The sequence below is a fragment of the Haliotis rubra genome, unplaced genomic scaffold (assembly GCF_003918875.1).
Source record: "Haliotis rubra isolate DU_JTF1 unplaced genomic scaffold, ASM391887v1 Scf66, whole genome shotgun sequence".
In the NCBI taxonomy this organism is placed as follows: domain Eukaryota; kingdom Metazoa; phylum Mollusca; class Gastropoda; order Lepetellida; family Haliotidae; genus Haliotis; species Haliotis rubra.
The window spans coordinates 931686-947107 of record NW_025767368.1 but is presented as its reverse complement, the minus strand read 5'-3'; the positions used below and the strand labels follow the sequence as shown (position 1 = coordinate 947107).

The 15422-nt window shown below is 44.6% G+C and overlaps 1 protein-coding gene across 1 annotated transcript in view; it reads left to right on the top strand.

The window, feature by feature from the left end:
• Positions 1-15422, top strand: part of LOC124257376 (structural maintenance of chromosomes flexible hinge domain-containing protein 1-like) — a 67629-nt gene that overhangs the window by 9742 nt on the left and 42465 nt on the right. The window contains exons 10-21 of the mRNA XM_046691422.1: positions 38-151; positions 392-498; positions 662-744; positions 2279-2389; positions 2598-2675; positions 2837-2956; positions 3073-3217; positions 3420-3519; positions 8172-8244; positions 8666-8802; positions 10318-10452; positions 10546-10717. Coding sequence (XP_046547378.1) covers positions 38-151; positions 392-498; positions 662-744; positions 2279-2389; positions 2598-2675; positions 2837-2956; positions 3073-3217; positions 3420-3519; positions 8172-8244; positions 8666-8802; positions 10318-10452; positions 10546-10717 — 1375 coding nt within the window. The remainder of the gene's footprint in view (positions 1-37; positions 152-391; positions 499-661; positions 745-2278; positions 2390-2597; positions 2676-2836; positions 2957-3072; positions 3218-3419; positions 3520-8171; positions 8245-8665; positions 8803-10317; positions 10453-10545; positions 10718-15422) is intronic.

Below are 15422 nucleotides of genomic sequence, written 5' to 3'. Positions count from 1 at the left end.
TGGAGGAAGTTGTTGGAGATGATGTTGTTGGTTCTAGGTGAAGATCATGCGCACGCTGCCGCCCATGATGGGGACAATCAAGTGTTTCATGTTGTACGGAGACCACGATGGAGAAGTATACTCCACTGGGGGTGACCTCGAGATCATACAGGTTGGAATCACATATTGATTAATAAATATATCATAAACAAGTTGCAAGGCTTATTTTGGAAACTTTGTGCATGACATTTAAATCACATTGTGTGTAACATGTGGTAACTCAAAGTGTGAATGATATTGTTTGTGTTGCTTCAAATATACAGCTGCACGATAGTGACTCTATCTTCATGTCTTTATGTGTGGTTCATTCAACAAAGTGTTATTGTGTTACCACTGACTGTTTTACTTCCAGGAACCCAGAGCACTTTATGACGACACCAAGATCATACCTCTGTCCCGCCTTGACCGTACAGCCTCCCACCATGTGGTCAAGAAGTTTATTGAAGATGAAGAGGCCAAGTAAGGCAACCGATTCCGATAATGTACTGAAGAAATTCAACACAGTACTAGATTACTTAGGCTATCCATAGGTAGCCATCACTGTTGGTTAGAATTACATGTATCCACAAAACGATTGTTGCTACTTGATGTGGGGTATGATGGACTGACCCTCTGGTTGCAGACTCCCTGATAGCCTGATTGTCAGTTGGCCAGAAGGAAATGAAGTGAAACAGAATGGCCGTCGTCCTGCAGGAGAGACTGTTGGTAAAAATCGACTTTGTTGCACTTCTGCATATGTTGCATAAATATTGTTGAAATTATTGTGACTCCTGTATTAAGTAGAATTGATCGTACAACTGATTGTCTGCATGTATTATGTAGAGTTAAGTGATGTGAAGGTGGAGACTATTGTCACACCTGTATTATGTAGAGTTGATCGTACAACTGATTGTCTGCAAGTGATGTGAAGGTGGAGACTATTGTCACACCTGTATTATGTAGAGTTGATCGTACAACTGATTGTCTGCAAGTGATGTGAAGGTGGAGACTATTGTCACACCTGTATTATGTAGAGTTGATCGTACAACTGATTGTCTGCAAGTGATGTGAAGGTGGAGAGTTATTGTCACACCTGTATTATGTAGAGTTGATCGCACAACTGACAACTGATTGTCTATTGCAGGTGATGTGAAGGTGGATGGTTATTGTCACACCTGTATTATGTAGAGTTGATCGCGTACAACTGATTGTCTGCAGGTGATGTGAAGGTGGAGACTATTGTCACACCTGTACTATGTAGAGTTGATCATACAACTGATTGTCTGCACTGTGTCTGAGGTGATGTGAAGGTGGAGATTATTGTCAACCTGTACTATGTAGAGTTGATCATTACAAACTGTACAACTGATTGTCACACCTGCAGGTGATGTGAAGGTGGTGGTTATTGTCACACCTGTACTATGTAGAGTTGATCGTACAACTGATTGTCTGCAGGTGATGTGAAGGTGGTGGTTATTGTCACACCTGTATATGTCTGTACAGGTGATTGTCTGAAGGTGATGTGAAGGTGAAGGTGAGACTATTGTCACACCTGTATTATGTAGAGTTGATCGTACAACTGATTGTCTGCAGGTGATGTGAAGGTGGAGACTATTGTCACACCTGTACTATGTAGAGTTGATCGTACAACTGATTGTCTGCAGGTGATGTGAAGGTGGAGACTATTGTCACACCTGTACTATGTAGAGTTGATCGTACAACTGATTGTCTGCAGGTGATGTGAAGGTGGTGGTTATTGTCACACCTGTACTATGTAGAGTTGATCGTACAACTGATTGTCTGCAGGTGATGTGAAGGTGGAGATTATTGTCACACCTGTACTATGTAGAGTTGATCGTACAACTGATTGTCTGCAGGTGATGTGAAGGTGGTGAGTTATTGTCACACCTGTACTATGTAGAGTTGATCGTACAACTGATTGTCTGCAGGTGATGTGAAGGTGGAGATTATTGTCACACCTGTACTATGTAGAGTTGATCGTACAACTGATTGTCTGCAGGTGATGTGAAGGTGGTGCTGGAGACTATTGTCACACCTGTACTATGTAGAGTTGATCGGCAACTGATTGTCTGCAGGTGATGTGAAGGTGGTGACTATTGTCACACACCTGTACTACTATTGTCACACCTGTACTATGTAGAGTTGATCGTACAACTGATTGTCTGCAGGTGATGTGAAGGTGGTGACTATTGTCACACCTGTACTATGTAGAGTTGATCGTACAACTGATTGTCTGCAGGTGATGTGAAGGTGGAGATATGTAACAAGAGGGGCGAAATGATCAGCAAGCTACCTGGGACAGCTGCCACATCCAAGAAGCTGCTGGTTGAGCTGAAGATCATCTGGCATTGTAAGTCTCCCACTCAAACGTACCACAGTTCCTACTGAACATGGCTCCTAAAGTAATTATTCAGAATTGTTTTATGCTTTGGGAAGTCCAATGCACAAAATATACCTTTGCACTGTATAGTAAACAGTGACTGTGCATAGCTAGTAGGCAGTGACCTGTGTAATAGGAAGTGTTGTCACTAATGACTGTCTTGTTGTTGATGTTGCAGCTCCTGATGGTGATGAGGTGATTGTGTCTCACATTAGTCAGCATGGCAAGAACTGGCCGTACTGGTTCAGGAAGATGGGTATGTTCATCTCACGCTTATACAATTCGGTATGATGGAGACACGTCCCTCCACATTCATCAGTAACATTTTGACATGTCCCCTCTACACACTGTGACATGTAGTCCACATCCATCAGTGATACGTGTAGACAGTAAACTTCAACATGTGACATGTTGCAGAGAATGTGAAGAATCTTGGTCCCCACACACTACAACTGCAGACAGTCCTCAATGAAAGTGGAGCCACAATATTTGCAGGGAAGGAGCTTCCTTCGTACAAGATCCGCTTCACTGTCACAGGTAGATACTCGTCATATTGTTTTAATATGGGAAAAAAAACAGACTAAATCCTGGAATCAGATGATTCAACCAATGAACTACAGACAGCTTGATGAGTGACCTGTTCGTACTTGTAGAGGCAGAACCAGAGCGGTTCACAGTGGGCCTGCTAGATGGCCCGTTCAAGGTGGGCGTGCCCTTCCAGATACCACTGGAGTTCCAGGACAAATACAACCACCCAGCCAAGCCTCCTTCCAAACTCAAGCCAGACTTCACTGCTGCGTAAGTTCTCAAATGTTTCAGGATTTTTAAGGGATTGACTTATGAAAAGCAGTAACCATGAACTTTGAATCATCATTCAACTGTGTTAAACAGTCACTCACTCTGTTGTGTTTACAAATACATACCGCAACAAAGCTGCAAGTACACAGATGTTAGAAGAAATATAGAGGTGTTGTCATGCTACATGTGATGGTATTTACAGAGGCCTTGAGTTGTCCTACTGTGATGCTCACATCAAGGGAAACAGCATCATCATCCGTGGTGTGGAGGCCAGGGGTACCGTGGCAACCAGTGCTGGCAAGGTAAGGGGCTACACTGATACCAACAGTGAACATGATGAACATGTCTCATGTCACACCTTCTCATGCCATATAGTAGATGTACATCCATCAGGGCTTGTCTCCATTGGTATTATCAGTGCCATGTTTAAAGATGAGACATTGTCTCTTTGTATTCAGGGTAGCCATAAACTGGTGGGTTGATGTACTACACCACATATGATGGAGTGTCCCCTGTTAGGATCTGGGTTAGTAGTGGATCATAGTTTTCAGGAACCCATGCTTGTCATAAGAGGCGACTCACGTGGTGGTCATCAGGTGAACAGGCTCGCTGATATGGTCACGTGTCATTGTATCCCAATTGTGTAGATCGAAGTTCATGCTGTTGATCACTGGATTTCTGGTCCAGACTCGATTGTTTACAGACCACTGCCACATTGCTGAAATTTTTTAAACTTATCCTATCTCACGACTTGCACCTCTCTCTCTCGCTTCGAGTTTTAGTGGAACGACTGTAAACTTTTTTTCCATAGGCCTCTTAGTGCTCTCCTTAATTAGCTTCCTAAAGTGCTGTCGGAAATGCTAGAAAAATGCTTTTTGACTTATATTTAAAATTCAGAGGTATTACAGTTACTTAAATAACAAATATCACTTTAAGAAACATCTACCTAATGTAGACCGAGAGAATAAATTTTGAGACATGCCCTAAAATGTGTTTTTACTGATGAAAATACCAAAAACTTAGAAAAATAAGGGGTAGTGGGACGTTATTTGATACAAACATTAATTGCCTGTGTTACGTCATCAGCATCCACGGTATCGACAGGTGAAATTGACACCTGAGCACACTTTCGGTGAGGGTCATCTCAATAGATGTTTTCTGCAAAATGTTGAATATGTGTTCGTGTATAGTATACATTATCGGTTATGTAAGGGATCATTTGTGTATGTGTGTTTGTTTTGAAATAAACATACGAATTACTGTACATTGGAAAGAGTCCAATCACTTGTGTTATCTTATCAATTCATTGTAGAAATGTGCAACGTTTTAATAAATGTTTTGCATGTCAACAGTATATTTCATTGAAAACATATGGATGTAATTCGGTCAGTTTAATCTAGTTGTGAACATTGGCCAAAGATTTAACGAAGTCACTGGTGTAGCTTCTTTAGAATATGTATATTTTTCTTCTCATAAAGTTTGTAGACCGCCCGTCTAAGCACTCCCTTGTCAAAGTTGTCAAGGATGGTTTCACGTCCGGTTTTGCATTTGAGAGCCGGTCCCTGTCTTGTCTGATTTGTTTACAATATTGTAAACTTGTTGGTAAGACATGCCAACAGCTCTACAAGTTCTGTAATAAACCCTTTCTAAACTAATGAAAGGTTTACCTCTGTCTTTTTTAAGCAGAAAAAACCTATAAACCTTTGCAACAATCGACTGCAAATCGTTGGCCATAGTGGACGCTGTGATAAAGATGTGCATGCATGACGGGAAACTTATTTATCAAGACTTAACGTTTATAATAATATTTCTTCAATAAAGAAACGATAATTAAGTAAAGTAACACAAACATTGAATATTTATTTGTTTAGGAAAAACTATTTCAGATTTCTGTTGTTGAACTGAAAAAATCTTAGGCTGCTGTTTTGGTACCAAATTCTCTCCTGTAAACTGCCCTTTAAATGCATGGGAACGTTAAATCGATTGAAATAAAAATTAGGTAGACAATAGGCGAGTTGATATATTGACAACATAGCACATTTATCACCTTTATAAAGATATTAAGGCTAAAAAGCATTTTTCTAGCATTTCCGACAGTACTTTAGTTCCTAATGAAGCTTGCAGCATGCTCCACTAATTGCCCACATGACTACCTTGAATGATCATTCTCTTTCTTGTTGCATGACTGTGTGGACGTGCTGTATATTAGGGACATTATTTCACCCAAACATCATGGGGAAAACAGATAATCAGTCAAGGAAAAAGGAAAGTTTGTGCTCAGTGCAAGACGAATTATTCGTCCCTTGACCCTCACTCGTCTTGCAGAGACTGTATTGGACAATGTAACTGGAACAAACGATGTGGCAAGTGTAATTCACTAAAAGATGAGAATTTTAAGCCCTTCCTTCGTGTTTGCTCCTGGAGAATCGCCGATAGGGACAGGAAATCAACAGAATCTGCTCCCACTCCCGCCAAGCGTATCAAGTTACAGCGACAGAAAATCGTACCTTCACGCAAGAAAGCGACGTCTGTGGTTCAAGAGGATTTTATTGACGCTTCATCAGATTCTTACTTATCTGAGGACATTCGGCACCTATTACGTACGCATCAATCACCTCCTTCCATAGCGTCCGTCGTCCTTCGTCATATGATTTCTGCAGACTATGAACCTTTAGAAGACAAGGACTTCGAACAAGTGACCTTCAAGACATTCCTCCTGGTAGCTTTGGCTACCGCTGCTCGTATATCTGAACTGCATGTGCTTGATGTCAATCAGGTGCGGTTTCGAGTGGAAGAAGCATGGCAAGGCTTTCCTGGGTCTCCGCTGGGACTTCATTGCGAAAAACCAACTGCCAGGGCAACCGGACCGGATGTTTACCGTTCCCCCATTGTCCACCATTCTTGGGCCTGATGATAATAAAGATTTGACACTCTGCCCTGTTAGGGCTCTACACATTTACCTTGCTGCCTCCAAGGATCATCGATGGCTACAGAAGAGCCTCTTCATACCCTTGTCGACCGCTTCAAGAACTGAGGTTTCCCGGACCACATTGGCCTTCTGGATGCGTGCCACGATCCTGCGAGCCTACACCTTTGCAGGGTTGCCTCCTCCAGCCGCTTCAATCCTCATGAGACTCGTGCACTAGCAACTGCTCCTTGACTGCTGTCATGGAAGGTTGCTTCTGCCGTTCTGATACAGTCTTCTCTTCACATTACCTGCGAGACCTGTCTGTCACTGATGTCTAGGGACTACACCAGTTCGGACCTCTTGTACTGGCTCAGCAGCTCAGCAACAACGCAGATGAGGGATGGTTCCGCGCTACTACTTCCTTGTATATACTGAATAAAAGTTGAACTGGATCTCAACCTTTTGTTCTCATTATATGGGTTTAAGAACTACTTCACTTGGCCTCCATACCAAGGCATTGGAATACGGCTGCCTGTATGACGATGCAGAGGTGTTCGAAATTCACGCTTACTGACCTCTACTCCGGAGCAATTACGTCAGTGAAGTGTGACACTCCCAAATTCCAGTGGATTTCATTGCGTTCTGCCTCCGAAGTTGTCAGGCACATCCTTTGACTAAGCTTAGGCAAATTAGTGAGGGTCGATTTGATGCTGCCAGAACTGAACGTTAAACCTTGGAGATGCCGAGTTGTGTTTCTCTTTCACCCGCCCCTGGTCGGTGTCTACAGGGCCTTCTTGAAGCAGGGGCTGGCCCGATTCTAGTCGCAAGACTTTATTTACGTTGGTACCTTGTAAATCGTGGCGAGGTGAGGCCTGCTTGCCGAGTTGCGTCCCTTGTCTTGTACAAGGTTGCGGCCAAACTCCACATCGCTCGGGAGCACCCATCTCCCTGGGAGTAGTTGTGCTTAGTATGCCAAGGGGTTCCGGAGAACCCACTACAAGCATAGGAGTTGTGTGCATGCGTAACAGGCCTCCCTTGTACATCGCTATCTACGGTTTTCATCAGTCCACACAGCTCCAAGACCAGCTGTTCGCACTGTCCAGACAGAAGGGTAATCTGCGGCCCGCCGTGCAACCGTGGGATAAGTGCAAGTCGTGAGATAGGATAAGTTTAAAAATTTTGAAATTTTAATATAAATTGTATATTCATATACTTATCCTATCTCATGCGATGGATGCCCGCCCGGCCTCCCCACTACTCAGATTACAACGTTGGCTCCAAGATGAGAATGATCATTCAAGGTAGTCACGTGGGCAATTAGTAGAGCATGCTGCAAGCTTCATTAGGAACTACAAAGCTAATTAAGGAGAGCAGCATGGAGTGCACGGGTGAATGAACAAGGAGGCCTATGAAAAAAAGTTTACAGTCGTTCCACTAAAAGTCAAAGCGCGAGAGAGAAGTGCAAGTCGTGAGATAAGATAAGTGTATAAATATACAATATATATTAAAATTTCCAATATTGCTGAGTATGGCGTTAAATAGCAAAGAAATTCTGAGTGTCCAGGTAGGGGATAAATCTGACTGGATCTTTGGAGATGTTATTGCGAATAAGTGTGATTTTATGTTGAACGTGACACATATTCAGTATGCTGAAGCTGTAACATGTTATTTTTAGGATTACCCTTTCTTGGTAAAGTACAGATTCTAGTCCTTTTGTTGGGGTGAGTCCCATCCGAGATTCGAAACCAGACCCTCAGAGTCTGGCACCTAATCGCCAACGCACAAAGTCAGATGCCTAACCCGCTTCCGCGGTGGCTGAGCGGGTTAGTTGTCTGACTTTGTGTGCTGATTACCAAGAAAGTGTAACCCTAAATATAACATGTTACATTTGACCACTTTCTAAATGGCATTGGGTATTCATTAACTGAAGCTGCAAACACAACTGGATTGTATGAATCTAAGTGTGCAGAATCTACATGTTCTTTTGAAGCATTATCAAGTGTGTAATGGCTGATTCCTCATGTATTATTTATATATGTGGTTCAGAACTTCAGTCTAACAGTGAAGATCCCAGGACTGGAGGAAGATTCACAGTCTTTAAAGATCCGGCTGTTGCCAGGTACGGCTTCCGACATTTACACTCCTGGCCTGTCCAACTTGTCTCATATACTCACAGTCCAGTCAACAGAGCACTTGCCAGGAGAACAGAAGCTTGGTGGTTCAGTGCCTGGCTGCACGATGTTAAAGGATGATAGTTGTTATTTCCCTGCCTCGGGCTCGGCCTTGATTTGATAATACCAGAGCTGGCGAACTTGGAGTAACTATACTGTGTGTGATCGGGTATCCACTGTAAAACTGCAGCATGGTACCTCCGTGGGCTGGCTTTGTGAAACATACTTTCGTCCTGACTAGTACAAGCAGCTGTACACTCATCCACACATACTTGCATGCACATCAATAAAAAACTGCAATAATCTTGAGTGTGTCATTAACCCCATTTCATGTCACTTCACCTCTGTCTATGATGGCCAATCTTCCAGGTCTCCCTAGTTCCCTAGTTGTCACACCTGAGGATATGCTGGAGATTGAGAATGGCAACCCGGTGTCCTTCGGTGTTGTAGTCCAAGATGTCGCCAATAATGTCACATCTGAAGGGAAACAGATCATAACATGCAAGGCAAGTCTACATTGATTGTTTTATGGTGCATTGGTTCATCTGGTACAGATCAATAAATCAAGATACGTCTAAGATACCTCCCACCTCGGCTATTGGAATAGGGCTTGTTAAGTGCATACTGGTACCTCCAATACTCTGTTCCTGATCTGTCCCCCGATATGCCCCTGATCTGCTCCCCATCTGTGCCGGATCTTCCCAGTACTCTGTTCCTGATCTGTCCCCCGATATGCCCCTGATCTGCTCCCCATCTGTGCCGGATCTTCCCAGTCCTCTGTTCCTGATCTGTCCCCCGATATGCCCCTGATCTGCTCCCCATCTGTGCCAGATCTTCCCAGTACTCTGTTCATCTGATCTGTCCCCGTTCCTGATCTGTCCCCCTGATCAGCTCCCCATCTGTGCCAGATCTTCCCAGTACTCTGTTCCTGATCTGTCCCCCGATATGCCCCTGATCAGCTCCCCATCTGTGCCGGATCTTCCCAGTACTCTGTTCCTGATCTGTCCCCCGATAAGCCCCTGATCAGCTCCCCATCTGTGCCAGATCTTCCCAGTACTCTGTTCCCGATCTGTCCCCGATAAGCCCCTGATCAGCTCCCCATCTGTGCCAGATCTTCCCAGTACTCTGTTCCTGATCTGTCCCTGATAAGCCCTGATCAGCTCCCCATCTGTGCCAGATCTTCCCAGTACTCTGTTCCTGATCTGTCCCCCAATAAGCCCCTGATCAGCTCCCCATCTGTGCCAGATCTTCCCAGTACTCTGTTCCTGATCTGTCCCCCGATAAGCCCCTGATCAGCTCCCCATCTGTGCCAGATCTTCCCAGTACTCTGTTCCTGATCTGTCCCCCGATAAGCCCCTGATCAGCTCCCCATCTGTGCCAGATCTTCCCAGTACTCTGTTCCTGATCTGTCCCCTCGATAAGCCCCCTGATCAGCTCCCCATCTGTGCCAGATCTTCCCAGTACTCTGTTCCTGATCTGTCCCCCGATAAGCCCCTGATCAGCTCCCCATCTGTGCCAGATCTTCCCAGTACTCTGTTCCTGATCTGTCCCCCGATATGCCCCTGATCAGCTCCCCATCTGTGCCGGATCTTCCCAGTACTCTGTTCCTGATCTGTCCTCTGATAAGCCCCTGATCTGCTCCCCATCTGTGCCAGATCTTCCCAGTACTCTGTTCCTGATCTGTCCCCGGATAAGCCCCTGATCTTAGCACTTGTTTAGTCTTTGTATCATTCCATCCCATGACAGTTCTAGAGCATAATAGACTACAAGTACTCATGTTTCTTCAGGTTCAGAAAGATCTGATTAAAATGAACATATACATGGCCAGGCTGATTTGTGTGTCATTATGCACTGTCAGCATAAATTGTTGCCAATCGTGTCAGGAGTTGTTGGACACAGACTGGATTATTTGAAGTTCTTGAAGTGACTTCACTGAGTCTCCCACCCAGTCGCTCACTCATTGATGTAACTTAGTATAGGTCTTCATTGACTTCATTCTCACTCTGAGTTAACGTTGACAGTTTTCTGGTGCATCTGGCCTGCCAACATACACGGCTGACTGCAGCAACAGCAGCAGCTGCACCCTGACTGGCGACGCCCTTACATTGAAGAAGCTTCTCAAGGAGCAGATCATCACAGCCAAGATAGACATTCAGGTGAGGCAGACATATTTAGTGCAGAAATAATGATAGTAAATATTTGTTTGTACTGTACTGTACTGTTACTGAAGTCACTTGTGTATTTTCCAGGGCATGAAGAATGTTCCGACAGTGGAGAGGAAAATCCTTGTGAAGCCTAGTTTTCGTGTGACCAGCTTCAACTTGACCTATGGTTCTGAGGTCAACAGCAAAGTAACCAGGGTCGTCATACCTAGTTCAGGGGAGATAAATGGTATTGCCGGACAGCCAATCAAAGATATCTGTGAGTGAAGGGGTCAAAATTGTGTTGTCATTGTCATTATTCTCTTTATCTTGAGTACATTTTACAGCTTCTCCTATAGTATCTCTTGTTGTAACTAAGGAACCAGTGATTTATTATGGAGTGGTGGGTCAGAGGTGTCTGATGATCTACTGTACTGATAGTATTGTCCTTCCCCTACTGCTTGTCATATTGTTGGAAGCCCCTTTACATATCCAGGTATCATGACCTTCCCCAAGAGACTGTCACATATATTGGCGACCCTCCTCTAATTGCTTCACTTTTTCAGCCTTATTGTGTATGTATCCATGATAAATCAAACTCCGTGAGTGAGTGAGTGAGTGAGTGAGTGAATGAGTGAGTGAGTGTCACTCCGCTTTTAGCAATATCCCAGCAATATCACGCCAGGGACATCAGAAATGGGCTTCACACATTGTACCAATGAGGGAAAATCGAAGCCCAGGTCTTCGGTGTGACGAGCAAATGCTTTAACTACCAGGCTACTCCACCGCCCCCAAACTTCTTGATTACTCCTTCAAAAATAATGTATTCATGCATAATTGTTTTCACATTTATCACCAACACTCATTTATTGACATTTATTGGTATCAAATATTATTTTTCCTTATCCTGACTCATGCTATTTGCTTGTCTTCTTCTTCTTGCGAACACAGTGGAACACTTGTATCTCCCAATTGAAGTTCCCTTCAATGTAAAATCACTAATTAGTACTCACCACGGTTATCTTTCCCCTCGAAAGCGCGGGAACGAGGGCGCCACCTCTCACCATGTGCCTCACTCTCTCCTTCTTCGCCCAGTGAGCAGGACGTGAGAGCGCCTGTCTCTCCCTACACACTATATCCTTTATTTATATTTAGTTTGTTACCTCTTATATTCATCTATAGAGGTGTAACTAGTATCCTTATTCAACATGCATTGATATTTATTCGTGTTTCTGCTGCTTTATTCACGGTCCGCCGTGTTTGCTCAGCAGATTGCGTTAATGAAAATCTGCACTATTTGTAAATTACGTTTCTCTGCTGCCAATCCGCATTTAATATGCCCTAGTTGTACAACGCCATGCTCTATTGTTTCACGCTGCAATTTATGTATTAAATTGTCTAATTCTGCGTTTGATAAATATTTATATTAAGCGCCTTGAGACGTGCAGCAGATAGATCTCGAAACAGTCTTCAGTCATGGCTGATAGATCAGAGTCAGATATACCCTGTCAACTGTTGGCGGATGACCCTCTACCGTCTGGTGTTCGCCTGAGTTACCTTCGGGAGAAGCGTGGGGCGCAGTCCGCTATATCCAAGAAGCGACCTGCATCCCAGGACATTCCATCATCACAGTCTAAGACTAGGAGAGCTTCCACGCCGTCTAGCACATCGCGCTCCGCACCCCCAGGGCTACAGCCGTCGAAAGGGAAACCCACGAAGGCTACTAAAAACTTTTCATCTGACATTCTTCCTGTTTCAGAATTGTGTTTATATGATGATGACATTCCGATTATCATTTCAGATGTACGGCATAAGAAGCGTCCAGTATCGGCTACCGTCACTTCAGCGCAGATCAACATGCAACCAGAGATGCCTACGCTGACGGCTGAGATTCTAACTGAGGGTCCTGTCGCTACCATAGAGAGGGCAGCCTCAACGCCAGCGCAGACCGTCCCAGACGACCTGGTCAGCCAGATTATGATGTTGATGGAAGACCGATACGGTTTACAGAGGCCTCAGAACCGCGGGCCCCAGAGCCCAACCCATAATAAGTTATGTAGGGCCCCAGAGCCCGCTATGACTTCGCGTAGGGCCCCAGAGCCCACAATGAGCCTCCACGAAGGGCAACCCAGCCCGTATCGAAGCCTTCGCGAAGAACGTCCCAGGCCGCCTCCACGACGGATCCAGATCCTCACCATTCGCGAATGGCTTCACGGAGGAGGAGTGCTTCACCGAGCTCAGACCCTGAAGAACACAGAGGTCGTTCGCGAAGCAAGTTCCTATATAATGATTCGGACTCTGACTCGATACCTTCACGAAGGTTAAGTGGCTCCAAGTCATCTTCATCCAGAAGATCTAGAAGGGATTCATCGAGAGCTTCACGAAGCCACCAGCGTTCGCCGAGCAAGTCTCCTCCAAGGTCTCCTCCAAGGTCTCCCTATACTAGCCACTCGTCAGTCCATTCACCACAATCTTCTCGTCGATCTTCTTACAGATCTAGGACTCCACCTCACTCTATTATATGTGATCCTACGTCAGAAGAGGAAGGAGGTATCGTATTCTCGGATGCAGAAATTAGATAGTGGATGGTGAATGGATTGGAACTTGCTTCCCCGTCTAAGAACGAGAACTCAGCTCATACTTATTTGATGAAGGAAGATGATGCGGACACTATCTCCTTACCTCCTATTGACCCGATAGCAGCGGTTCCAGCTAATCTGGATACATCCTTTACCAAATCTACGAAGTTTCAGTCAACACATTTCCCGGTTTTCAACGCCAAGAAGTTTGCAGGCCACAATATGGACTCCTTTTTCAAGGCTCAAGATATTGATGAGAACTTTAAGTTAATCAGCGATGCCCAGGAATTACAGAATAGACGATCGCAAACTAGCCCAGTTGGATACCATTTCTAGGAGAATGTTTTTTGGATTGAATAGATCTAGAACTGTCAATGAAACCCTCATCACCAAGTTCAAAGATTCTACAGAGGAAGAAGATAGGATGACCTACTCGGCTCTACTCATGCAGAAAAGAGACCAACAGTTCCTTACAGATCACTTGTCAGCACTTACTGCAGCTACTACCATGGCTCGTCGTCAGGGTCTACTAGCCTCCTGCAATTGGGGTAATCAATTTACGGAATCCCTCTACGCTGCCCCGTGGTCATCACCTTTGCTCTTTGGTGGTAACATAGACAAGGTCTCCAAAGAGGTGTCTAAGGACTCTAGAGAGGTGCTTATGATCAAGTCCATGGATACGTTAGCTAATGTCATTAAGCAATCATCCTTGAGATACTCTGGCAAGAAGTTCTGGATCAGCGAAACATTGTACCAGGTTTCTACTCCCCAAGTTTCCTAGTGCCCAAGAAAATTTCCAAGGAAAAGTTTCGTCTCATATACATGAGCATCTTCAACAGAGACTATCTAAGCAAACCGCCAGCGTTTCGCATGATACACTTACCGCAACTTCGGTACTTAATTCGTCCCAGAGATCACATGGCCAGCATAGATTTGCAAGACGCATATCTACACATTCCGATTCATCCAAGTTCAAGGAAATATCTAAGATTTATCCTAGACGGAATACATTACCAATGGAAAGTACTTCCCTTTGGAATCTCATCGGCCCCTTGGGTATTCACAAGAGTGACAAAACCTATTGTCTCATACCTACATCGTCAAGGTCTTCGCAGTGCGTTTTACCTAGACGACGGGATACAAGTGGATCCAGATCCACAGCGTCTCAGACTACAGCTGAACTTTATAATCAAGTTACTAACTCAACTAGGATGGTTAGTAAATCTACTCAAGTCAGACCTAGAACCAGCGCAAAGATCTGCAATTTCTAGGTATACGATTTCCAACAGCCCAGAATCGTATAGTAGTCCCGGAGGACAGATGGATCAAGATCCAACAGTCAATCCCACAAGCCTTACTCTCTCCGCTACCACTACGACAGTGGCAGAGCCTATTGGGACTACTCACATCAGCTCAAGACTTGACAGTCAGAGGCAGACTTCAATTACGTCCGTTACAAGTCCTCATCAATGCGCATCTTGAAGACCCTCTACCGTTCAGTCTACCAGATCATGTCAAACCTCATCTACTTTGGTGGACCAAGAGATTGAATGTTTGCGTAGGCGTCTCCTTAATAGAGGCAGGAATCGGAAACACATCTCACGTGACAGCGTCACTACAAGGTTGGGAGCCCACCTTGCCAACAGGACAGCGTCAGGCCTATGGAGCAATCAAGAGAGCAAGTTACACATAAATCTGCTAGAGATGCAAGCAGTCATAAACGCCATAAGTCACTGGAGCAACCTACTACAGAACGCTCAGTTGATGATTCACACAGACAATTCGACAGTGGCGTTTTATGTGAACAAACAAGGCTCAACAAGGTCACCGAACCTACTGTCTCTATGTTTCCGATTATTCGATCTAATCGACAATCTAAACATACATGTCAGAGCTTGCCACATTCCAGGAGCAAAGAATGTATTAGCAGACGCGCTCTCTCGGCCACACCTCCCTTTGCCGACAGAATGGATGCTCCACACAGAGATATTCACTCAAATAATCAAGGAAATAGGATCTCCACTAGTAGACCTATTCGCCACTCGATTCAACAAACAACTGACAATCTTCGTATCGCCAGTTCCAGACCCACTAGCATGGGCAACGGACGCACTAAGCATATCGTGGGAGGGACTCAACGGGTACGCTTTCCGCCACCAGCGTTAATCCCACAAGTCTTACGAAAAATCAGTCAAACGCAGAGCCTCCATCTGATTTTGGTCGAGCCCTACTGGCCAGCGAGAACGTGGTTTCCAACTCTTATTCAAGAAATCGGACAACCAATTCTACAACTTCCAGAGTGCTCGAATCTGTTGATACATCCGCACACCAAACAAGCGCACAGAAAGCCAGAAGTATTCCAACTTCACGTATGGATTGTATCAAGGCATGTCTGAATAAGAGAGG